This window comes from Chionomys nivalis, chromosome 3 (genome assembly GCF_950005125.1).
Source record: "Chionomys nivalis chromosome 3, mChiNiv1.1, whole genome shotgun sequence".
In the NCBI taxonomy this organism is placed as follows: domain Eukaryota; kingdom Metazoa; phylum Chordata; class Mammalia; order Rodentia; family Cricetidae; genus Chionomys; species Chionomys nivalis.
Window position 1 is genome coordinate 60,965,108 of NC_080088.1, and position 26,175 is coordinate 60,991,282.

Here is a 26,175-nt window from a genome sequence, read left to right on the forward strand (position 1 = left end):
AGGCATTTGCTGTAAGCCCAGCCACCAGTTTGATCTCTGGGACCCCCAAGTGGGTCCTCTGACCTCTGTGCATGTGACCCTCCCCTTAGAAGTAAATTGAAAAGAAATGAGTCTATCTGCAGGGCACTGGAGGTTCACAGTCCCCACTAGGAACAGTCCAGCCGGGGCACTGTCAGTACTCGGTACCCTGCATCCTGCATCCTGCTGATGACCCTCACCATCTTGCTATCATGGCTTCCTTCCTTACACTTCAAGTGTCCATCGACCTCATCTCTGTCACATGACCTGTTAGGGCTGCAAAGGGGCATCAAGAAAGGGTCTGGTCCTTTGAGCTTTTGAATATTAAATGTGGGTCTCATAACCAGCAAAATGGGAGGTAAGGCAGTCAGAGTCTGGACAGAGCCAGTGTGGCCCACTACAGAGCCATCTTGTCCTTAGTTCCTTGTGGTCTGTTCTTCCCGCCCAACAGCATCGTATGGTCCCAGTTGGGTCTCCTTTGCCCCATGTTTCAATGCCATGGGTTTTCCAGGCTTGTCCTCCCCTTCTTTTACCACCTTATTATTAGAAACCACGGTTAGCAATGCTTCTCATCACTTCATGCGCTCTGCTAACATTTTGCTTTTCTCTCCCCTGAGGGAGAGTTCATCAGGCTCACAGTTTATCTCATCCGCGAGCCCTGCACTCCTTAGGAGTACAGCAGAATTGTATCTTAGCCTCTACCTGCGGCAGAGGCTGGCGTTAGTGAAGCCTGAGCACTTGACAAGGTCTGAGCCCTGGCTAGTTTATGCAACTGTTAGGGAATCTGCCTCTGTGAGTGTTTCCCCAGCCATCCTGAGAGGAAATATCTGTGATCTTGCTTTGCGTCTTCTCTGCCAAATGCATCCTACGTTGTCGACAGAAGAAGAAGAAGAAGAAGAAGAAGAAGAAGAAGAAGAAGAAGAAGAAGAAGAAGAAGAAGAAGAAGAAGAAGAAGAAGAAGAAGAAGAAAAGAAGTAGTAGAAGAAGAAGCTGTTTTATCAAAAAAAAATTTTTTAAATGTTAGGTCAGTGATTCTCTTTCCTGCCCTGACCTAAGAATCACCCCAGGGACTCTGACTCAATGAGTGCTCAGTGGACACAGCTACTGATTTGTAAAAAGCCTCCCAGGTAACTCTAATGTGTGCTCAGTGTGCATGGCTGGGCACAGCATACTTCATCCACTGCCCTCACTCCTGGACGTGTTTCAGGCATGGATTGTCCTTCAGAAATCTGACCGCTTCTTACCCCAAAGGCTAGGAAAACATCCTTTAGTGTCTAAGGAGGACGGGTTCTGGGACCCCAAGGGTGTCTGAATCTGGATGCTCAAGTGCCTGATATAAAATGGCAAAATATCTAGCTATAATTTACCTACATCCTGCTGTATACTCTCACTCACCTCTAGATTACTCTATGTAATACCTAATGCTAATGATTGAATTTGTTTGGGACCAATGAAGAGAAAAGCTATCTTAAGAACAGATGCAGATGGGATCAGGGTGTTAAGATAGGGTCTTATTATATAGTTCTGGTTATCCTGAAACTCACTATGTAGACCAGGTTGGCCTCAAACTCACAGAGATTTGCCTGCCTCTCTCTCCCTAGTGCTGGGATCAAAGGCGTGCACCACCACACCCAGCAATTTTGCAATTTTTTTTCTAAAAATGTTTTAATCTAGGGGTTGGATATATAGATGTGGAATCCGGGAGTACAGAAGACTATGTGCGCGCAGGCATGTGCATGTGTGTATGCATGCCTCTCTGTGTGTATATGTGTGTGTATATGTAATATTTTTCATTTAAAGCATGTCTTCCACCAGAATGAGACTCTCTAGTCTGCATGTCTCCAGTGCTGGCTGGGCCCCAGGAACTTGGTCAGTGTCTGGCTCTGTGATCTCTGTAACTGGTGACTTCATCTTGGGCTGCCTTCCACAGATACACTCTGGGATTCCTGCAGAACCTTGGGCTGGGGTTGGAGTGGGGTGGCCCAAGCACAATGACTAGTTTGCGTTCTGGGTTTAAAACGGTCTGCTCACTTTCCACTTTTTATATAAAACTATTATTCATCTAATTTTGTAAATTAGCTAAAATGTTGGCCCTTACATCAAGATAAATGATAAAATTCTTACAATCCACCTCTTTCTCAGCGGGATCCTAGCTTTTCTTTTACAGCCATCATCCACCCAGGCATCGACTACAGTTACTGTCCTGGCTCGGTGAGGGCTCAGCAGGCATCATAGATATGTTCAGGACTTGTTCCCAGCTTTGTTCTCAGCTCCCACAGGGCCTACCCGTTGTCACATTACTGTTGTATTGAAAGCTTGATAAACATATCGGTAGACATGGAAACGAGACCTTATTTTGAGCAAATGTGTGTTAATAATTCTTAAAAAAAAAAAAGTCAACATCCTTGCCATCACAGAAAGCTATCTCTCTAAAGGATTATATGGGCACAAACAACCCTAAAATTGTATTTTGGTGACGATGGATGGAAATAATTCATTCATTGCAGATATTACATATGGCTCTCTGTTCCTGACGGTTACTCCTGGTGTCCGCTTTGTTCAGCCACAGTAGGACTCCCCCACTCTGTTTGCCCCATCTAATTCCTGTGGCCCCTGGATGTTACTGTGGGGGACACCCCAGTGCCCCCACACATTCGGGTGAACTAAGAAGGCAATGCCTCCACACTGCCAAATCCTGCCTCCGCTTGATAGCCAGTTCCCACTAAGAGGCAGTCGGCTTTGCCTCTGAGAGGTGGTGCTGCCTGTGATGTGAGCAGAGGAAGGCTCAGCTGGTGGGGGGCACCGTGGTGGGCACAGATGCTCCAACCACTCACCAGCCATGGGCTCTTACAATCCTTCCTCGATACATGAAGCCACGACCGACCTAAAGGTTTAGGGTAGACCCCAGGGGACTTCCACCTATAACAAAGATGTCTTCTTCCTCCTTCACTTGCTCTTTCCTGTGAACTGGCATATCTTAGGGTTCTTGGTCCTCTTGGCCTGTTATAAACACTCGCTTCCTGGAGTGAGTGTTTATAACATAATCTATTCCCACAATACTGTTTTTAGGCAGGTCCTCTGTCGCAGAGAATAGTGGAATTGCCCCCTTTCTAACTGGATTAAACATGGAGGATGCAAGGCGGGGGCAAAGTGTCCCTAAGATAAAACACCTCCACCTGTGAGGGGCTAAAATTTAATCACTGCCTGCCGTGTGTCACACAGTAATTTAAAGGCTATTCCACGGCTGCCACACACGGCAAAACATCTGAAGAAAGCAGAAGCCGGGGGAAAGTGCCTCTGGCATGGGAAAGCTGGGCTCGGGAGACGAAGAATTAGAAATAGGGCAGAGAGGCTTCAGGAAAGCCCAACAGACACAGGTCAGCTGGCAAGGCACCCATGGAAAAGGACCGAGGGAAGCCAGCAGCCATCCAAGGGAACTGTTCTGATGGAAAGCCCTGGGAGGGGGACACAAGTCACAGAGGAGCGTGCGTCTGAAGCCAGCTGCTCTGTGTCTGCAGGTGACATTGAGGAACTCCGACAGATGCAGCCCAGCCTAAAACCAAGACTTCACTGAGATGTGAACCTGAGCTACATCAGGACCACGGGCCATCAAAGTAAGACACACCCTACACACCATAGTCAAGCCTGCATAGAGGGTGCTACCAAATGGCATTGCCTGCCTGTCTCACCACCCGAGACAGGCGGCATTCAGAAGGGAGTTCGCTCTGCTGGGGTTTATTACTGAGTGAGGACCTTCAGGCTATATGTTATGGAGGCTATAGCCCGTACCTCTGGAGGTGTTTTTGACCTGATGGTCTTCCTCGGTGATAAGGCCCCTCCCATGTCCACACCGAGCTTTCCCTCCAAAGTAAAGGAAGTTGAGCCCCACCCCAGCGGGAAATCTGTCTCCCTCTCTCCAGACTAGAGTCTCCACTGGGTCAAGGAGAACCGTGGAGGGAGCTTCTAGAGAGGAAGATGCTTTAGCGGCAGGCGGAGCGAGCCAGCCCCCCACCCCACAGCTGCAGACAAGCAGAAAAAAACGGTACCCTAGCAAAGCCTCCTTTCAGACCTCAGTGACTTCCTGTGGCTTTCAGTTTCTCACCTGTGGCCACGCTCATCAGTCTACCCAGAAGAGGCCGGTGAAGGTCAAACTCAAGATGAAGCCATGTGTGTGTGAGTCCATGTGAGTGTATGTGTATGTGTGCGAGTCCACGTGAGTGTGTGTGAGTGTGTGTGTGCAAGTTCGTGTGAGTGTGTGAGTCTGTGAGTGTGAGTGTATGTGTGAGAGAGTCCGTGAGTGTGTGTGTGTATGCGAGTTCATGTGAGTGTGTTTGTGTGAGTCCATGTGAGTGTGAGTCCGTGAGTATGAGTGTATGTGTGAGAGAGTCCGTGAGTGTGTGTGTGTGCGAGTTCGTGTGTGTGTGAGTCCATGTGAGTGTGAGTGTGTGTGAGAGTCCGTGAGTGTGAGTGTATGTGTGAGAGAGTCCGTGTGAGTGTGAGTGTGTGTGTGTGTGCGAGTTCGTGTGAGTGTGTTTGTGTGAGTCCATGTGAGTGTGAGTGTGAGAGAGTCCGTGTGAGTGTGTGTGTGTGAGAGAGAGTCCGTGTGAGTGTGTGAGTGTGTGTGTGTGTATACATAACTGAGGACAAATGTTCCTTCCCTGAGATTTGTGGCTCTTGGCCAGCTCTCTCCTGACCTGAGCTCTTCTCCCTTCCCATCCTGCATTTATATCAAGGTCATGACCTCTGAAAACAGGTGCACCTGTACTGGAGTGTAAAGAGACCCACGTGACTGTGGAGACCAAACTCAAGCACATCTTTAAAAAGCAAGTTGTAGTTCCTGCGTCAGGTTTCAGCCATCACTGGCCCTCTGTGCTCATCACACCAGAGGACAGCGCTGGAGTTCTCAAGAGACCCTTCCTAACTGGCCACCACTCTCGGGAAATGACGGGAATTTCAGAGACTGCTCTTCCTCCGTGAACTTGAGGCACAATGGGAGTTTTAGGGGATTTTTGAGAAAATCTTAATCTTGTGAGTTTAAGCCATGCCAAATAAGCATCCTCGGTGTCACATGACCTCCAGTCTGTAAATGGAGCTATGGAACTCAAGGAATTCACTAATCTGGCCCAGTTTGCAGCCCAGAAACAAAGATGTTACAGCCAGACCAACCCAGAGTTGCTGAGATTCATAGGGGAGCCTGCCTGCCTCCATGTCATGCCTGTTCTTTATTGCACCCCTCTTTTCCTCCACCTCCCTGTTCACTGCACCCCTCCCTTCCCCATCTCCCTGCTCACTGCACCCCTCCCCTCCTCCACCTCCCTGTTCACTGCACCCCTCCCTTCCCCATCTCCCTGCTCACTGCACCCCTCCCCTCCCCCACCTCTCTGTTCATTGCACTCCTCCCCTCCCTCGCCTGCCTGTTCACTGTACCCCCCTCCCCTCCCCTACCTCCCAGATCACTGCACCCCCTCCCCTCCCCCACCTCCCGGTTCACTGCACCCTCCTCCCCTCCCCCACCTCCCTGTTCACTGCACCTCTCCCCTCCCTCACCTTCCTTTCGTCTTTAGAGCAGCACTTGCAGGTGGCAACTGAAGCTACCAGTAAAAATGTAAAGACTGAGGAGATGGGAATTTAAAGTACGGGATTCTTCTGTCTGCTCTGATATCCCCGTCCTCCATGTGTGTCTCTGTCTCCCTCTCTGATACCCCACCCCACCACCGCCATCTCTCCTCACGTTGATCACAAACAGGCACACGTGAGTATTGGGCAGGCAGAGGTCAACCTTGGGTGTTGGCCTCGGAAGCTCTCCACTTGTTTTCCATGTATTTTAAACTTACATTTTGTGTGAATGTGTGTGTACATATGCACATTCACACCATGGAACATGTGTGGTAAGAGAACAAATTCCCACCCTTCTCCTTCCATCATGTGAGTTAGGAGACATGACTCAGGTCAGCAAGCTTGGCAGAACCAACCTTAGCCTGCTGAGCTATCTTTCTGGCCCTCCTCCTGTTTTTCTGAGACAGGGTCTCTCACTGAGACCTGGATTCACTAAGTAGGCTGGACTGGTTGCCCAGAAAGCCCCAGCGATCCCCCTGTGCTCCCTCCCCAGTGCTAGAACTGCAAGCGAGTGTCAACACTGCCAGCATTTTACATGGCTCCTGCGGGGAGGGGCAGCTCGGGGCCTCATGCTTACACTGTGAACATTTTACCAATGAGCTGTCTCCCCTGCCCTTTGCCTTGATCTCTTTACATGAAAAATGACCTGACCCTATTTTCTACATCCATGTCCCTCTCTGGATGCTGGAATCTGGGGACCATCCTAAGGATCCATGGACACGCTCTCCACATGCCTGTCCTCCTGGGCTGCAGATGGTACGTACTCCCAGACAGAGCTACAGTTGTGTGTTCATGGGACAAGCCCTGCAGATTGAGCCCTTTGGGGAACATGGGAGGTACCCACCTTCTCAGCTATCAGAAAGTCAGAGCGGAGGGCTTCTCGGGTGCAGATGGCACCAAGCAGGAAGGCGAAGACAATGTACAGAAACCACCTGCAAAACCCAAGAGAGAGAGCTGCTACCCAGTCCAGCCCCAGCCCAGCCCAGTCCAGCCCCAGCCCAGCCCAGCCCAGCCCAGCCCCAGCCCAGCCCAGCCCAGCCCCAGCCCCACCCCACTGAACCTGTGGGAACCTGTGTCATGAAAGGAGGCCAGCCATGACACCACAGAGCTAGCCTGGGAAGCTGCATGCTGTGCTCTTTCTCCTCTGGGACCAAGGGAGTAGTGTTTTTATTCTTATATTAAAGAAGGATGTTGAGGTGGGGAAATGGAAAGACCAGCTACCAGGACTTGGCCAGGGCCATCCCCCAGCCCATCCATCTTCCTCCAGCAGAAGAACTACTCAATCATCTCTTGGGCCTCTGGTCTCTAGACCACAGACAATAGGTATTTAGTATTTTATTAACTTGGCACAAGCTAGTGCCATCTGGAAAGAGGGAACCTCGACTGAGAAAATGTCTTCGCAAGGTTGGGCTGTGGCCCCTAGGGGAACGTGGGGGGTATTTTCTTGGTTACTGGTTGATGAGAAAGAATCCAGCCCACTGTGGATGCTGCCATCCCTGGGCAGGCTGAGCATGGGGAGCAAGCCAGTGGGCACCACTCCTCCATCCATTGTCTCTGCTTTAGTTCCTGCCTCCAACCTGACTTCCCTCTCCCACAGGTCATGATGTTTTATCACAGCAACAGAAAGCACACTAGTACACAGAAGGGGGAATTAAAAAGCAGAGCCAAATCTGGCTCTGCCACCAAGCTGCCCACTTATGGCAGAATTAGTCACATGATCCCGAGATCCACCCCTTCCCATCTGGGCAATGACAGAATACACCATCTAAAGCAGGGCAGGCTGTGCGTGTGGAACCTTCTTCCTCTTCCCCCTCAACACCCAGCTCTTTCTCTCCTCTTCACTTTCTTCCCAGTGTTCTCTCCTTTTACACACATGGCCTGGAGCCCCATGTCTGGCTGGTAGCAGCGGAGTCGCTGCAGTAAGCGCTTGCAGGTAGATACTTTAATGTTTTAAAGGACTGTAGTATACAGGCACCATCAGCTTCTCATATCAGGGCTCTGCCTGTGCCTCACGGCCTTCCCACATCTATCCAGTGAGGGCTGAGCATATACATCCTTCTGCCCACACCAGGGAAATGGCAGAAAACTCTAAAGGGTCAAAAACAGACCCAAGGCCACGCCACTTTCTGCGGGTGAGAGCAGCATAGCGGGAACAAAAACCCCAGAAACCAACAACCCTGGGGGAGCAGGAGGGGGAGAAAGGGACCCATCTCTGAGCCTCTGCCACTCAATCTAGCAGGCAGCATCTCCCTCCATCCATAAGGTGCACACATGCAGAGATACCCACACCTACTCAAACACCTAACTACCTACACACATAGCCACACACACACACATACACACACACACACACTCATAGAAGCTCAGAAAGCTGATGAACGGGATGCAGACGTTAGTCTATGATTGCAACATGCTTCATCTCCATGTTCCCACCATGACCCTGGGAACTCAGTGGTTAAAAAAAAAAAAAATCCCCCAGTTCAAAATGAGGGTGGAGAAGAGGCAGAGTGGTTGGGGGGGATGGTCAGGGAAGGATTTGGTTTTCATTCCTGACCTTCCTCCTCTGGAAGCACTCTCAGGCAGCAGCTATAAAAGGACAGTGTCTGAACCCAGCAGATGTGAATTTTCCAGCCCACCGAGTGTAAAAAGGAGGATTGGAATACGAAATAGGTTGATCCCAGCCAGGCCACTCTCAAAACAAAAGGGGAGTCCCCTCTTCTGCCTGGGGTTTTCTCTCCCATTTTCCAGCTCACACCGATCGCTGAGAGGGGGACTTACGAGATGCCAACAGCTGCCAGGGAGCCTAGAGGTACGCTGGCCGCAGGCTCCCTCAGGTCTCCTCCCATGTTGAAGCCAGCCATGACTCCTGAAAGACACCCAGACAAGGGACAAAGCGAGGCTGGGTACTCTGTGAAGCAAACAGCTCTCCCCAGGGTGGTCTCTTCCCCTCCTGGGACCCTTTCCTGGAAACTGCCATCTGCAGCAGTGCGAGCAAGGCCACGGCTCCATCTCCCCTGGCAACTGGGGAGGCATCTGCAGGGCAGTGAAAGGGGCCTTTGTGGAGTGTGCTATGCTCAGGAGGAAATCCCTCCTAGCTACAAACCACCTTATCACTCCCTGGAAAGCACCAAGGATGAGGGAGGTGTGCTCAAAGCCACACAAAGGTCCTGATGCTGCAAGCTGAGCTCCGCCTGCTTAGCGGGGACAATGCCAAAAATGGCGCGCGGCAGGAGCCAAGGGCCTGCAGATTTCTTCTGCTGCCAACTCTTTCACTGAGGGTTCAAGTCCTCCCAGGGTCAGGTATTCCCCAGCAACCAGGACGGAGTGCCATGGTCACAGCTCCTGACCTACCAGATGACTCCAAATGACAAAAATCTACGTCGATCTCCTTTATCTTTTTTGTTTTGTTTTTTTTCCTTTGGTTTGTAAAGACAGGGTTTCTCTGTGCAACAGCCCTAGCTGTCCCGAAACTAGTTCTTCTACAAGTTCTGCCAGGCTGGCCTCGAACTCACAGAGATCCACCTGCGTCTGCCTCCCAAGTGCTGGGATTAAAGATGTGTGCCACCACTGCCAGTCTCCAAAACACACCAGTGAAGCACTTGATAGAAAGAGGCAGGTAGATCTCTGTGAGTTTAAGGCCAGCCTAGTCTAAATGGCAAGTTCCAGGAAAGCCAGAGCTACACAGTGAAAACCTGTCTTAAAAAACTATTCCCCCCACCCCACAAAAAATATTGAAAATTAATTCATCCATCGTGGTGAGGAACCAATAGCACAGCTGGGAGACGATATTTCCTCTCCCTAGACCTACATAACAGAGCAAAATGTTTTGAAGTGGAATGAGGGCCCAGCCCATGAGTGCTGTCAACTCTGTGTAGTAGGACATGTGGCCATACAACTCATAAAACTAACGCAGCAGGTAGAGATGGTAGCATGTGGAGTGTGGCCCTGAAAGAGATTTTAGTGGACTCAGGGATGGCGTGAGTCTGATACCACCGTTGTGGGCTGGTGCTCTGTCTGCGGGGCTGGATAAGTACTTTGTGCAAATTTTCTTTTGGTTTAACCCTTACCACAACCACACCAGAAAAAGGGAATTATTCCCTTGTTTCATGGAAAAGCTCTAGAGAAGTTGACCGAAACAACCTAAAGGCTCATATTTGGTAACTGGCAAAGCTGGGCTTAGCCCAGGTCTGTCTGATTCTGACACTTGTAATGTCTCTGCTTTGATGACCTCAGGGGACCCAGGAGAAGCAGAGCAAGTGAGAGTCTGGGGCCAGAAAACTACAGGGGGCTATTTCAAAAGAACCCCAAATGTTGGACCAAGATGTGGCTCTACACACATTTTGTCCCAGCGATTCCACCACTAACAGTTATCCCAGATTGCCAAAGGTACTGTGGTGTAGTCCATCTTGCCAACTTGGCACAGCCTAAGGTCACCTGGAAGAGGGACCCTCAATTGAAGAACTGTCCCAATCAGATTGGCCTGTGGACATGTCTGTGAGGAATTATCATGATTGATGAGAGGTGGGGCAGGCCCAGCCCACTGCGTGCTGTGTCACAAGGCTAGCAAGCAAGAGTAAGCAGCATTCCTCCATGATCTCTGCTTCAGTTTCTCCCTCAGTTCCTTCCTTGCGTTCCCTCTGATGGACTGTTACTAGAACGATGTACCGGTCAGTTTTCTGTCAACCTGACAGGGGCTAGAGTCATTTAAGAGGAGGAGCCACAGTTGAGAAAACACCTCAGCAAGAGCAGGCTGTTAGCAAGTCTTAATTAGTGACTGATAGGGGAGGGCCCAGCCCATGGTGGGTGAGGCTACCCCTGGGCTATTGGTCCCAGGCTCTGTGAGAAAGCAGGTTGAACAGCCCGGGAAGGCAAGTCAGTAAGGGTCACTCCTCCACAGCGGCTCCTACCTCCAGAATCCTGCCCTGTTTGAGTTTCTGTCCTGTCAAGACAGTGATATGGAAGTGTAAGCCAAATAAACGCTTCCCTTCCGAATTGATTTTTGGTCATGGTGTTCCATTGTAGCAACAGACACCCTAACTAGGACACCAAATAGACCCTTTTCTCTTCCAGATTTCTTTTGGTCGGAAAGTTTCATATCAGCAACAGATAAACTAGAACAAGTATGGGGAAAGGCATGGCCAGCAGGTTATGAACTATCTCATGTCTGAGACTAGAGGACTGGCTCAGTGAATGATGAGCATCCCTTTCAATAAACAGGACTCAGATGACACAGGGTAGGACCTGCTGTGACACAGGACGGTAGGTAAAGCTACTGCTTAAAGAGGCTTAGCAGAAGAAACGACCGGCCTATTCCCGCTGTTATCAGAGAGGGAGAGCAGGGTGGGGAAGAGGCTCAGTCCGTGAAGTGCTGGCCACGTGAAGAGTAGGGCCTGAGTTCGAGGCCCCAGAACCCACATAATCAGGGAACAGTATCATATACCTGTAATCACAGCCCTGGGAGGTCAAGGCAGCACCCCGGGGCTTGTGGCCAGCCAGCCTAGCTGAACTGACAAGCCCCAGGTTCAGCGAGGAAGCCTTGTCTCAGAAAACAGGATGGAGAATGGCAGGGGAAGACACACAATGTAGTCCTACACACACGTGCACGCACGCACACGCACACACACACACGGAGCTAGAACATGTTTACAAATATTAATCATATTTTTTGTGCATGATAAAAGAACATTTTTCTTTTACAATTTGTTTTTGTTTTACAGTGACCATTTTTATCTTTTGTTCATTTGTTTCCACAGGGTCTCCTGCCCAGGCTGACCTTGAACTTTATGGAGCGTGGGGTAACCTTCTTGAACTACTTACCTTCTCAACTACAGTCCTAGTGCTGGGATGAGAGGCTTGTGAGGATTGCGCCGCTGCACCATGGTATACGGTGCTGATGCTCCAACACGGGGTCCCGTGCATATGAGGCAGACTCTGTCAACTCAACCGCGTCTAAGCGCAAGACAATTTTCCAATATGGGGAAAACAAGGTTGAAAATGACCTGGCGGGCCATTCCTATTTTCTTTCTATTCATTCCCCTTCTCCTTGAAGGAACTATTAAAAGGCTGTTGGTGGGATTAATAAGTGCCTGTATGCAAAGAGAATGCATCTACGCTAAGAAGACAAAGTCTCCTGTTTGGGACACAGAGATAATCAAAAGCAGCAGCAAGAAAGGGCTGGAAGAGGCGACTTGGGAGGGCTGGAAGAGGTGGCTTGGGAGGGATCCTGGGAGTCTTGGCACTTGGTCTGAGGACAGCCAGGCTGCCGGTGTGGCTGCTGCACCTCAAAGGCATCAGCTGGGCACTGAAAGGCTGCACCTAGCCTCCCACCCAACAGGAAAGCGGAACTGGACAACCTACAGCACAAGAACCCACACAACGACCAGAGCCCACCAGAGGTGGGCGGAGAACCACAACCAACAAATGAAAACCTGAACAGATACGGAGCAGCCCCCATGGAAGAAACACGCAAATCATGACGAGAGAATCGTGGAGAAAGCGCTAGTTAGTAGAATAGCCAGACACATCCAAGAGGAGTAGGCTTCCAGAAAAACAAAATGCTGAGAAAAATTCCAACAAGAAACAACAATTAGAAGTAAAAATATGATCATTAAAGTTAAAAAACGCTATAGATCTGTGCTGCGAGGTGGTTCTGTGGATTTGGACTTTTGCTGCCAAGCTCAATGACCTAAGTCTGACCCTGAGATCCACATGGGGGAATATACAATTAATTAATTAACAAATTCGTTAATTAAATGTAATAAATTTTAAATGCTGTAGATCTGAAAAATAAAATTAAGTGTATGCCCAAGCACGTAGGATAGAAATAGCAAAAGGTTGGACAGTTCAGGAAATCAGAGAGAAACCTTGGGGTTACAATAGTCAGAGAACAGAGAAATAACAGAAACAGAGAAGAAAAGAGAATTTCAGGTTTAGAGATAGAAGTTTTCCCAAACTAAAGACGTAAGTCTTCATTCCCACTACTTCCCAGCACAAAGAATGGGGGAAGTCCACACCTAAATACACCATCGTGTCATTTCCAGAGAAACCCAAGTGCTGGCGAGGAAAACAAACCGTCCTTAGCCGTCAGAGAAATGCAAATCAAAACAACTCTGAGACTCCACCTTACACCTGTGAGAACGGCCAAGGTCAAAAACACTGATGACAGCTTATGCTGGAGAGGATGTGGAGAAAAGGGAACACTTCTGCGTTGCTGGTGGGAAGGCAAGCTGGCACAACCCCTTTGGATGTCAGTGTGGCGATTTCTCAGAAAGTTAGGAAAAACCTTCCTCAAGACCCAGTAATACCACTTTTGGTTATATATCCAAAGGATGCTCAATCGTGCCACAAGGACTTGTGCTCAACTATGTTCATAGCAGCTTTGTTTGTCATAGCCAGAACCTGGAAACAACCTAAATGCCCCTCGACCGAAGAATGGATAAGAAAAATGTGATACATTTACACAATGGAGTACTACACATTAAAAAAAAAAATGGCATCTTGAATTTTGCAGGAAAATGGATGGAGCTACAAAACATTATTTTGAGTGAGGTAACCCAGACACAGAAAGACAATTATCATATGTACTCACTCATAGGTGGTTTTTAAACATAAAGAAAAACAGCCTACAAACCACAATCCCAGAGAACTTAGACAACAATGCGGACACTAAGAGAGACTTACATAGATCTAATCTACATGGGAAGTAGAAAATAAAAAAAGACAAGATCTCCTGAGTAAATTGGGAGCATGGGGATCTTGGGAGAGGGTTGAAGCAGGGAGGGGAGAGGCAGGGAGGGGAGCAGAGAAAAAAGTAGAGCTCAATAAATATCAATAAAAAACATTAACCTGAAAACTAAAAGCCAACCCACATTAGGCTTCTCAACAACACTGAATTCTAAAAACACTAATTTTGAAACTTGTCGGGAAGATTGTTTTCAGACTAGCGTTTTGGCCAGGTTATCAATTAAGAGGAAGTAGAGTTAAGTGGGCAAGAGCTCGGAAACTTTAACTTCCCATATCATTCCTGAGAAAGCTGCTAAAGTTTGTGCTCCAGCAAAACGAGACCATCAGCCACAAGGGAAAGAAGGCAGCTGTAGTCATCCCAGGATTGGCCGGGCGGTGGTGGCGCACGCCTTTAATCCCAGCACTTGGGAGGCAGAGGCAAGCAGATCTCTGTGAGTTCGAGCCCAGCCTGGGCTACAGAGTGATTCCTGGACAGATTCCAAAGCTACACAGAGAAAACCCTGCCCCACAAAACCAAAAATAAATAAATAAATAAAATGAAAATAGGCTCAGGATTGACATGAAACCCAGAACAGCGGGTTGACAACAGAGAGAGGAGCCAAGACTGGATGAAGTAGAAGGACAGAGGTCCTGGGTGGAAAACAGAAGAAGCGATAGGGACGGTACATGGTCACACACACTGATTAAGAGCTGTGTGGACTGCTTGCTCAGCATCAAGAAAAAAATACTATTGAAAATCTAGGAAAAGTAACAAAAAAATCCGAGGTCTAAATACAAAGAAAACTAAGATGTGATAAGCACTGGAGGTAAGAAAGCTGATTCATTTAGCCTTATTCAGAATATTTTGTACACAGCACAAGGACCATTTTGGAATTGCAGGGGATGCAGAATTCCGGCCGCTAACTTGTCCTTCGCAAACAGCTACCATAGAGTCACAGGCCCCACTCGTTGCTTTTTTTAATCTCTGCAACTGAAGGCAGAGAGAACACTGCGATTACAAAGCGGAAGAATATTACACACTGCGGCAATGTAAACGTCAGGCTCCAACCCTCTGACACTAAAGGAGCAGGCAGGATGGCTCAGGGGGCGAGGGTCCGTGACCACCCAGTCTGACTTCTAAAACCCATGGAAAGGTGGAAGGGGAGAATTGATTCTACAGAGCTGCTCCCTGCCCTCGCAGGTACACGGAGACATATGTGTCCCCACACATTAATAATGAGTAAAATAAAACTTATAGATGAGTTAGAGAGGACCCACTAAAGTCACCATTATCATGGAGAACACAAAAACCTAAGTCTCACTCAGAGTCAGTGGCTACAATTACCTCAACTTCCGAGAAAACTTGGAATTTAATTCAAGGGTATGCATTTTGAGTTAGTCATTAAAGCAAGCAAGGGAGAGGCTCAGAAAATACTAATATAGCAGCTAAAATAAATCTTAACTAATTTATTTTGTCATCAGGAAATTGTATTTCTAAATTTTTACTAGAGAAGAACAGTGGGCTGGGGAGATGGTTCAGAGGTTAAGAGCACTGACTGCTCTCCCAGAGGACCTGGGTTCAATTCCCAGAACCCACATTGGTGGTTCACACCCATCAGTAACTTCAGTCCCAGACGCCCTCTTCTGGCATTCAAGGGTACTGCATGCAGATTATACACATGCAGGTAAAACACTCATACACAAAAGAAAAAACAAGACATTCCCTGCAATATGGAGAAGTCTGTTTTCATAATTCCAGTGACTGTTCATTGGTAACCAGAACACAGAAAAATGTTTGACGGGTAGCAGTGTGTGTGTGTGTGGGGGGCAACACTGTGTTTATTCACTGAAAGTTTAATTATTCTTGAGATTTGATCCATTCATCAATTTACTATAGATTTCCTGATATTGCCCAAAACCTCAAATATAAAAAGCTCAGACAGATTCCCTTAAAATAAAGACAGTAATTAAAGTACTAAAATATTTTACACACAATATATATAATGACAAAACAAGAAATTAAAAAACAACCCAGAGACCCTCAGCTACCTGACCAAAGGAAGGAATAAAGAGATGTAAACTCAACTTGATAAAATAACAGGGATTTAAGTATTTGAAGTCATCAAGGTAACCAACAAATAATTTAGAAACTTTATCAAAATTGGGGAAGTGAGTAGGGGGTGGTATAGGTATCATAAATTCATATTTCCTAGCATGAAGTTTGTGTCTGATGTCTGCTCTGATTAATCTGTTGCTGAGGCTCAGCTAGAGAGCTGAGGTCTTCCTGCTTGCTGCCAGATCAACCTGACGTCAAGGGCTTATGTCCCAAGCTCCAGTTCAGCCCCTAACACCACTTCTTTCATGGTCTTCCTAAATCCAGGCCGTTTGGCAAGGTCCTTACCCATCACCAGTTGGCTGGCTGCTGTGACTCACTGGTCCCCTGCAAGGACTCCCATTCAATCCCCAAGTCCCCAGCATGGCTGGTCATTCACTCAGCTTTGGGAGACTGTGAGAGATTGTACGCCGTCCAAGCCCTGCCCACTTTGTACTCCCGTGGTTTGCCACAGGAGTGTCACACCGTCCTTCAGATCACCAAAGGAAGTTAATGCCTGGGGACCCACAAGAACCCCCAAAGTGACTGCCTGATTCATGCTCACTCTCTCTTAGCTCCAGACAGGATCTGTATCACTAGCAAATGCCCCTTGGTCCTTGGGGAAAGGGCTGGGCTCTTTTTTTTAAAAAAAAAAAAAAAAAAAGATTTATTGATTTATTTATTTATTATGTATACAACATTCTGCCTGCATGTATGCTCACACGCCAGAAGAGGGCCCAGATCTCATTACAGATGGTTGAGAGCCACCATATGGTTGCTGGGAATTGAACTCAGGACCTCTGGAAGAGCAGCTGATGTTCTTAACCACTGAGCCATCTCTCCAGCCCAGGGCTGGGCTCTTGCTAAGTGGGAAAAGATGACGCTCACAGACCAGACAAAATGAGACAGACCCAGAAGATGGTGTCCTAGAAGGGAAGCACGGGTGTAAGAATAGCAGAGCTTCCTCTTTTCCTGCCCACAGTCCATCAGGATGAAGTGGCATCTGCCCCATCCTTTCCTGGTCCTCTCTGGTCCTTAAACCTGGGGTCTTGTCCTCATTCATGACAGACAACATGCAAGGGGTTGGGGGAATAGCTTAGGGGTGGGTGGGTAGTAGGGTCAGCACTAATATCCTGGGTCAGGGAAGGGATTAATTGGGATGTAAGCAGGGGAACTTATGCTTGGGGAATTGACTGGGGAACCAGGGCTTAGTCCTGCAAACAGACAGACAGACAGCTTCCCAGGGTACATGCGTGTAAACAGGAAGGCAGGCTTAAGAGTCAAGGGCATCACAGAAATAGGCCTTGACAAAGAAGGCAGCTATGGACATTCTGGTAAAAAAAAAAAAAAAAAAAAAAAAGCTGCTGGTTTCCCACCAAGTCCTTTATGCTGGGTGTGGTCAGCCACAGCCCTGAGTGCTGACTGTGGCCAAAGAGCCTCTTATCCTTTCCAGTAAGGGTTTGGGATGTGAGGACAAGGTTTTAGTGACTTCATACAACTGGTATTTTTCTCGGCGAGCTCCCGTCTCCCCCCTTGAACGGCAGTCCCGGGTTCCTGGAGCGGCTGCCTCTGTAAGGGTGTGTTTGGGAAAACCCTGTAGGGAGGGATGTTTGGGGATAGAGGTTTTGGTGGTGCCACTTGGAAAAGGAAACTCCCTTGAAAAACACAGCAAACGAAGACTCTAGGGCAGGCCCTACCCTCAGCCTTGCAATCCCTACCACAAGGTGCAACAGAGCCCAGCTCGGTGAGAACAGGGGGTCAGGCTTCATAAATGAAGTGGGGCCACCACACCTAATGTCCTGCCACTCCCCTGAAGACATCGCCCGCCTTGGAAAAAGTATCGGGTTATGGAAGTGATATGGCTCTGGAGGTGGGGGATGCAGCAAAATGCTTATTCTCCAAAACTCCCCTCTCCACAGCCAGGAAGAGGACAGTGCAGGAGGGAGTCCCAGCCATGACTCACTCACAGCTAATCCCTGGCAAATCTGTCACCATGGAAACTGCCAATCATCCATGCTTTTCATAGCTTAACGGAACATCTGCCAGGAGAAAACAAGTGATGCGGATCGTTCAGCCTGCCTCCGTGTTTACAGTGGGGCCCTGGCAAACAGAGCCAGGGGAGGGTAGCCTGCCTTGTGCGCGCGCGCACGCGCACACACACACACACACACACACACACACACGGTTCTGCTCCCTAACTCCCTGTATGATCTTCTTTGGGTCCTTCCCAATCTTTTATGCACCCTTCCTTCCCCAATAGGGGAAACAAACCCAGATCAGAGGTTCTCAGCCCTGTCGGCTGCCAAAAGAGTGGGAGGCTCAGAAAAGCCAGGCCACTAAGATGGCACAAAAAGTCTGTGTGGCAGGCACTCTACTCAGTGTGATGATTTTACATGTGGACTGTTACAAAATACTTTCAGAAAGCATAAAAAAAATAAATCTGCGTCTGTGAATGCGTGTATGTGTTGGGGAGAGGATTCTTGTTCACGTGTGGGGGTGTGGCCAAGTGTGGACCATGGTACATGTGACAGGCAGACAGAGGACAAACTTCGAGTGCCAGACCTCGCCTTTCCACCTTGTTTGAGACAAAGTCCCTGCATAAAACAGGTTAGCTGACTTGTACCGTCTAGAGATCCTGTGTCTCCACTTCCCATCTCCCTCTCCCCAGAAGGCATGCTGGGATTGGAGATGTTTGTACTCCCATGTTTGGTTTTTATGTGGGTTTTAGGGATCAGAACCCAGGTTATCAGGCTTGCTTGGCAAGTACTTTACCCAGTGAGCCACTCCTCAGTCTCAGAAAATACATCTCAACCAATATTCTTGGCTGTCTCCAAAGAAACACGGATGCTCCTGGGAGCAGAATTTGCAGTGTTGTTATCAAGAGGGTAAGTCATTTAAAAGACAGGAAGTCAAAGGGACTGGGAGGTAGCTCAGTGGTAGAGCATGCATCCAGCATGTAGCAGGCCATGGGTTCTGTTCCTAGTGCATGCGCAAGCACACACACGCACACACACGCGCGCACGCACATGCACGCACGCACGCACACGCGTGCACGCACACACACCCCACGCACACATGCACACGCACGCACACACGCACACAGGAAAAGGAAAGAAAAGGTGGGAAATTAAGTGGCTGCTTTGGTGACTGATCTCAAAGTCAATTCCGCTCAGCTCTTCCTGCCCAGAGGCATTCTCCAGCTGCAGGCCACTGCTGCTTCTCATCTGGAGGGAGGTCACCACCCGCCCCACTCAGACGGGGCACCGCTGAGGACGTCAGGACCACACTCTGAAGACAACTCCTGGGGACCCAATGACACTCTGCAATAACAGCAGCATGAGTAGCCACAGGGAGACCTGCCTCCTGCCCAGGCCTCTACCCTGCTACCCTGACCTCTCTGGTTCAATCTTCACCTGGTGGGAACTCCCTGCCAGACCCCTTGACTGTGTGCTCCTTAGTGGCCTGGTGGGACAGGCAGGAACGACTAGTAAGCAGTTTTAAATGTTAACCTTTTTTTCTTTTCATTTCTTCTCTTTTCCCTTGTTCTTTTTCTGTCCACTCAAGAGGAAGCTGGCCTGGATTTGATGGGTGGCTTTGGGGGTGACTGCGGAATTCACCGGGCTATTATTTGGGTGTATCCCCCCATTGCCTGTGACCCTGTACTGTTTCACTGATTCCAAGCCAGGGAAAGAATAGGCCAGACGGCTGCTGACAGCAAGGGGAAAGAGCAGGAACAACATAATTCGTGGGGACCCTTGTTCAAAATGGATGAAGGATTTTAGCAAACGCAAAGTCTTACAACGAGGAAAGGCCCTTTTTTCCGGGGGTGGGGGGGTGGGGGGAGAGCCAGAGAGAATGCACAAGTCACACCTAAGGCAGACAGAGGAGCCAGGGCAGGAGTCCTCCCCCCCTGCACTTACATAGACAGTTGCCCCTAGGGTTAGGAGTGGGGAAAGACAGGCCCTCAAGTTCTGAAACAACAAGGACCTGGAACCCATTCTTCTGCAGTGCTGGTAGGGCCTGGAGAACCGAGGGTCTGGGAAACGCTTAGGCCCTAAATGCAGAGTCCTCAAATCCGTCAGGTTTCTCACTCCCAAAGCAGCTTGAAGGCAGCAGACGCGCGAAGGCCCTGAAGAGAGGACGTGAGGGGCTGGCTCTGTGCCGTACACAGATGCACAGCTCAGGCCTGCCCAAAGTGCCTTGGCACCAGATAAGAGCCCAGAAGCTGGAACTGATGGAACCGTGGCAGCGCCAGGGGGTGGCATCCTGAATGCCCGACACTGGCTCTGAGCTATCAGGGTAGAGATGAAGCATAAATCATTCTTCTGGGCGCATCTTAGGAGTCAGAGATCAGCTCTCTTTCTGCTTCATAAAAATGAAAGAGACAAGCCGGGCGGTGGTGGCGCACGCCTTTAATCCCAGCACTCGGGAGGCAGAGGCAGGCGGATCTCTGTGAGTTCAAGACCAGCCTGGTCTACAAGAGCTAGTTCCAGGACAGGCTCCAAAACCACAGAGAAACCCTGTCTCGAAAAACAAAAAAACAAAAAAACAAAAAAACAAAAAAAAAAGAAAGAAACATTGTTCCAACAATCTGGATCTGCAGGCCAGGAGTCTCAGGCCAGGAGTCTACCTACCCAGTTAGGTTTCAGGTTCATTTCTGAGGCTGGGGATGAGGTACAGGTGAGCAAGGGTCTTACACACGAAAATAAGGGGGGAAGAAGAGAAGGGACTAGGAGCAGCTTGAGAAAGTCAAACAGCTGACAGACAGACAGAGAAGAGAAGCAAGCAGGCAGGTGAGAGCAGAGGGAAGGCACTGGTGGCGTGTGCCGGGCATGCAAGAGGAAGAGGAAGCAGTGGTTGCTGGGAGGTCAGGTAAAGCAGGAAATCAGATATGCTCACTGCTTAGTAATGCGGAAATCACCAATGACCTGGGGAGACACTCAGGAGTGAGGGAGAGTGTGGCAGAGTCGAGTGGTCAGGGAATGCAGGTAAGAGTCACCTCACCTTGGGCCTTCACCAGAGAAGCGGGGGTTGGGCAAGAGGATTAAAGCTCTGTTTCTTTCATTTCAGCATACCTCACACTCAGGAAGCTGCATGTGTAGTACAGATTCTACTTGATCTTAACAGTAAAAACTCAGGGTCAGATATAGGGGTTAATGCTGGAGGATTCAAAATATCACTACATGTATCTTTCCAGTGAAACAGCCAGATACACCCAGGAAGCCATCAGCATAACCCAGAATGTATTCCTCATCCTGAAGTGTCCCGTCCCCCAGCATCTGCTCCCTCTAATCCCCTCACCTCCATCCCCCTCGCCTCCATCCCCCTCGCCTCCATCCCCCTCGCCTCCATCCCCCTCGCCTCCATCCCCCTCGCCTCCATCCCCCTCGCCTCCATCCCCCTCGCCTCCATCCCCCTCGCCTCCATCCCCCTCGCCTCCATCCCCCTCGCCTCCATCCCCCTCGCCTCCATCCCCCTCGCCTCCATCCCCCTCGCCTCCATCCCCCTCACCTCCATCCCTAGGCTTCCTCCTGCGGCCTGCAAACTAAAGCTTGCTTCTTCTAGACTGTTAGATAAATGGGGTTTATGTGGTTTTACCTTTTATAGCTTTTGTGTCCTTTTTTGTCTGGCTTGCTCAGCATAATTATTTTGAGGCTCTCATATGTATTTGCTGCATCTGTCAATAATATCTTCCTTTATCCTGGTTTTCCTGCTGTGTGGCTGACCCACCATAGTGAGGGTCCCTCCGATTTTTCTTTCTCCTTTTTTCTTTTCTTTTCTCCCCCCTGTAATGATCTATTCTGTCTCTTTAAGAGACAAGCCACGCCCACTCACAACCACCCCACCCCTGCCTGCTGAGGCAGGCAGATCTTCCTTCCTGCTTGCAGTCTGAGTCCCTTCCTTTTCAGTCTCCCTCTCGAAGAGGCAGCTTCTGTCTTCTCCCCCGCCTTCTTCTCCTTCTTCCCCTTCCCTTCCATACTTCCACAACCCACTAAATAAATATCCAACCTCACTCTGCATGGCGTGCCTATCCGTCTATCTCTCGCCTGTCGCTGCCATGTGGCTCACCACCCGGGACCAGCCGCCTTCTGAGACCTGCAGTGTGGTCTCATGGCATGTCCATCTGTCTGTCTCTCCTCGTGGCCTGCTACAGTCACTCAAGGAACTGCACCAGTCCCTGCCTGGGACTGGATGCCCTCGGGATCCACTGCCTGCCACCACTTGGGAACCTGCAGTATGTCTGCCACTGCAGCTACTTGTGAATCCACAGAATTTTTAATTAATCCATTTCACACACTCCCCACCGTGAAAAGCCTCTCAGAGTAGCCTCTGGCCTCTTGGGCTTCCAAGTCACCCCAACCAGAGTCAGTCAGGCTTTAGCACCCTACCTATAGGCAGAAGATGATATCCTACAAGCCCTGCGGTGTTTGCCATCAATTCACACCCTGCCTATAGAGGGGAGACGTCCTCCTATAGGCCCCGTGGATTTTCACAGTCTCAGCTATGGGTACCAAGTCAACCATGTCCATCAGTCCAGCCTCCCCCTGGGATGGATGCCTTTTAGAGGCCCTAAAACCCCAGCCCTTAATGCCCTACTTACAGATTCCCACACTTGTCTATCTTTGTTCAAAAAGTGGACTTCTTATAATTTAGATAACAATTTAAAGTGGCCACCTTTGATCCCAATATTCTACGGGAGCTCTCTAACTACTGTCAGCGCACAGGCAAATGGAAGGAGTTTCCTTACATCCAAGCCTTTTACTGCCTAAGCCCTAAGTCTAAGCCCTCTGTCCTTGCAAGTTGTTCACCTGCTCACATGTTCCTGGCTGTGCCATCTGAGCTGGAAGAACACTCCACTTCTGCTCTGGACCCACCTAATGAACCCCGCCTTTTCGACCTCAGCAGGCAGCTACCCCCGTTCCTCAGCTCCTACCCTCACTCTGCCAGTGTCCCACAGGCTCCACTTTTCCTCAAACTGTCCCTGCCACCACTACTGCTGCCAACAAGATTGGATCCACGGGGCAGCTGTTTTCATTTCTAGCCCTTTGCTCCCTGCCACATAGCGGCTCAGCTACAGGGCAGATCACACCTCTAGGTCTCTCTTCCATATAACATGTGACTACTGCCATTTTGACTGAGGTCAGGTGACCTTACCACCATCTTAACTGAGAGCCAGGTCAGGTGATCAAGTTCCACCATCTTTACTGAGGTATTCCCTGTCTGGTTCCCCAGTGCAGACTCTGTTGCATGTGTGTTTTGTGCAGTGGCATGACTTTGGTAGGGCCCACCAAGAGCATCCACTTCACCCAATTCCTGTTCACTTTGTGTGTGTGTTCATGCATGTAACTTAAATGTACCTAGGTTTATTGTTAAATGTTATAGTTGTCTGTTCAATGCATCTCATTTCAGACTACAAAAACAATAAGTCTCATGTCTTAAACTGGTATGTACTTTTAAGTCTCTTACAAAAATACTTTATATTTAATCCAACCCTGCTTTACCTGTTAAGTTGAGAGCCAATACAGTCAAGCTTGGATCCAGCTCTCCAGGAAGATTCTATACTGTAGTTATACCTGACAAACAGCCCTCAACTGCTCAAATCTGGGGAATATGACATTTAAATATTTAATTATCAAAAGACTTTTCATAACAAAAAGAGTCAGGTTGTCTCCTAGCAGCAGCACTCTACTTCCTCCAAAGAAGACAGAAGGCAAATGGGCACAGAACAACGTCCACCCACAAGCACTGACCACTGGGCAAAACTGCCTTTCATCTAAACTGAAGATCTCCAGATGTGGACAGAATCACTGGAATCGACAGCCCTGCTGCTCAGCTCAAGGTAGGCTTGTCTTCCTACAGATTTCTTTAGCGCACAGGATCTTCTGGAGCCTGGCAGGCCCTGCACTAAACAGTAAAAGGCAAATAGGACCCTCAGCGACCATGGAGGACCCCGAGGAGTAGCTCTAGGTGCCAAACAAGTAAGTTCTCTGTCGTTTTTAAATCAGTAACTCAAGATTTCATCCTTCTCAAAGATCTATGATGCAGTTTGACAGCTGAGAGGTTTTCTCAGTTTAAAAGGACGACCTCACCAAACAAATTTCAGTAAAATACATATACAAGATCTGCAAGTTATAAAGGTGTGAGGACAAATACAAGTTATCAAACTTCTCTCTCACACTGCCTTCCATAGTCTTAAACATACTTTTCATTGTGCAAAAATATCTGTCACAGTCATTCTAATATAAATATGCTACTGTTTATACAACATATATGTCTAAAACTTCTGTTTTCACAAACCCAAAGAATTCTTGTGAGTTCCAGGGAGCCAAATTAAAGGATCTACCTTAAACAGGTCAGATATATGCCCCCTTGACTCCCTAGTCCTAAAAATTTTTTTCCTAAACTTAACTTTGTCCTCTGTTCTGTCAATACCTTAAACAGGTGTAAGAGACACCAGACATTTCCATACCACAAACACAGGACAGGCGCAAAGAGACCAACTACACCAGGATGTGACCAGCATCCAGCCCTAAACAATGACCACAAATAAACAGGAAGAAGTCTTGAGAATTTGCTGCCCCAATTCCTTTAACCTGTTGTACCTAACCTTCTGCCTTTTTATTATAAAAAAAGAGATGGAAATGTAATGGTCTGTTCTGTCCCTTTAAGAGACAAGCCACGCCCACTCCCTCCCCCATCTACTGAGGCAAGCTGATCTTCAGCTTCTAGCCTGAGTCTCTTCAGTCTCCCTCTCGAAGAGGCAGCTTCTCCCCTTTCCCCTTCTGTTTCTTCTTCTTCTTCTTCTTCTTCTTCTTCTTCTTCTTCTTCTTCTTCTTCTTCTTCTTCTTCTCTCTCTCTCTCTCTCTCTCTCTCTCTCTCTCTCTCTCCTCTTCTCCCCTTTTCCCTCTATAACCCACTAAATAAATATACAACCCACTCTGCATGGCGTGCCTATCCATGTCTTTCTCACCTGCGCCACATGGCTGCCTGCCCGGGATCAGCCACCTTCAGAGACCTATGGCATGGTCTCATGGCATGCTCATCCATCTGTCTCTCCTTGTGGGACTGGCTGCCCCATCGAGGTCTCTCACCCACCACACAGCTCCCTGCCTGGGATTTGCTGCCCCTTGTGGCCCACTGCAGCCACTTGGGGATCTGCACCATCCCTGCCTGGGACTGGCTGCTCCCAGAACCTGCAGCCTGCTGCCTCCCGCCACTTCAGGGACCTGTGGCGTGGTCTCGGGACCCACTGCCCACTGCCACTCGGGAACCTCTGGCGTGGTCTCAGGACCCGCTGCCCACTGCCAGCCACCACTTCGGGGACCTGTGATGTCATCTTGGGACCCACTGCCTGCTGCCACTTCGGGGACCTGTGGCATGGTCTCAGGACCCGCTGCCCACTGTTGGCCACCACTTCGGGGACCTGTGATGCGGTCTCGGGACCGGCTGCCCACTGCCTGCTGCCACTTCGGGGACCTGTGGCATGGTCTCGGGACCCGCTGCCCACTGCAGCCCCTCAGGGATCTGCAGCATTTTAATCTATAGCACCCACAATTTATCTACTCTCCTGATGATGAGCATTCAAGCTCTTTCCATTTGGGGACTCCACAAATTAAGCTGCTCTGAAATTTTTTTTTTTTTTTTTTTTTTTTTTTTTTTTTGGTTTTTCGAGACAGGGTTTCTCTGTGGTTTTTGGAGCCTGTCCTGGAACTAGCTCTGTAGACCAGGCTGGTCTCGAACTCACAGAGATCCGCCTGCCTCTGCCTCCCGAGTGCTGGGATTAAAGGCGTGCGCCACCACCGCCCGGCGACTGCTCTGAAATTTTTAAGTATTTTGTTTTTATTTTTATACTGCGCACAGTGCCTGTGGAGATCAGAAGAGGGCATTTGACCCCCACTGGAATTGGGGTCACAGGCAGTTGTGGGCCATGTGGGAGTGCTCTTGGCCACTGAACCATCTCTAGCCCACATTAAGCCACTCTGAGTTTTCACATTCAAGTCTTCACACAAGCACTTGTTTCCAGATAATTAGAGGGGCGGGGCTGAGTATATGGAACTTTTAAGAATCGGTCAAACTTTTCTAAAGTGGTGTAGCCATTTTACCTTCCCCTTCAGTAGGACAGACAAGTGTGGATTGTCCATACCCCTGCCACCATGTGTCTGGAGTCTCTTTCACATTAGACATCCTAGAAGCTTCTCTTCCCCCCACCCCCCACTTTGCCTACATGGGGACAGCGCGTGGACATAGGTGGTCCAGACAGGCCATGCACGCATAGGAAGCAGAGGACAGCTGCTCCAGATCAGCACCAGAGACACTTTTCTGGTCTTCTCTCTGGAGACAGCCCTGTCCTGTGCATTTCCCATGAGCCACCTGTCACGTGTTAGCTTCTTGCCTCCTAGGCCAAGGATTCCACACATGAGGCAAGAGTTCTTCTATAGTCTCCTCCACAGTCATGCAGAGCAGAAATGGGGGAAGGCGGGATGAGGAGGTTCACTCTCTGCCCAGGGGCCTAATTTCTCTGATCCCTGGGTAGATGGGGCATGGGGCGGGGACACAGTCCAAATTTATTCTATAAATGACAGAGGCAGTTCATCCTGCTGAAGAGAGAAAGGTGTCCCTTCCGCTAATTTGGTCAAGATATGTAATCTGAATAAAGAGGGAAGACTATTGAAATCAGGTCAAGGCCTTCAGAAATTACAAACAGGCAAACCCACTGTGAAAATAAT

At 49.0% G+C, this 26,175-nt stretch overlaps 1 protein-coding gene across 1 annotated transcript in view; it reads right to left on the reverse strand.

Annotated features, from left to right (window-relative positions):
• Slc12a8 (solute carrier family 12 member 8) overlaps positions 1-26,175 on the reverse strand; it is a 155,717-nt gene that overhangs the window by 54,088 nt on the left and 75,454 nt on the right. Inside the window, exons 6-7 of the mRNA XM_057765372.1 lie at positions 8,413-8,500; positions 6,479-6,566 (exon numbers count right to left, since the gene is read on the reverse strand). Coding sequence (XP_057621355.1) covers positions 6,479-6,566; positions 8,413-8,500 — 176 coding nt within the window. The remainder of the gene's footprint in view (positions 1-6,478; positions 6,567-8,412; positions 8,501-26,175) is intronic.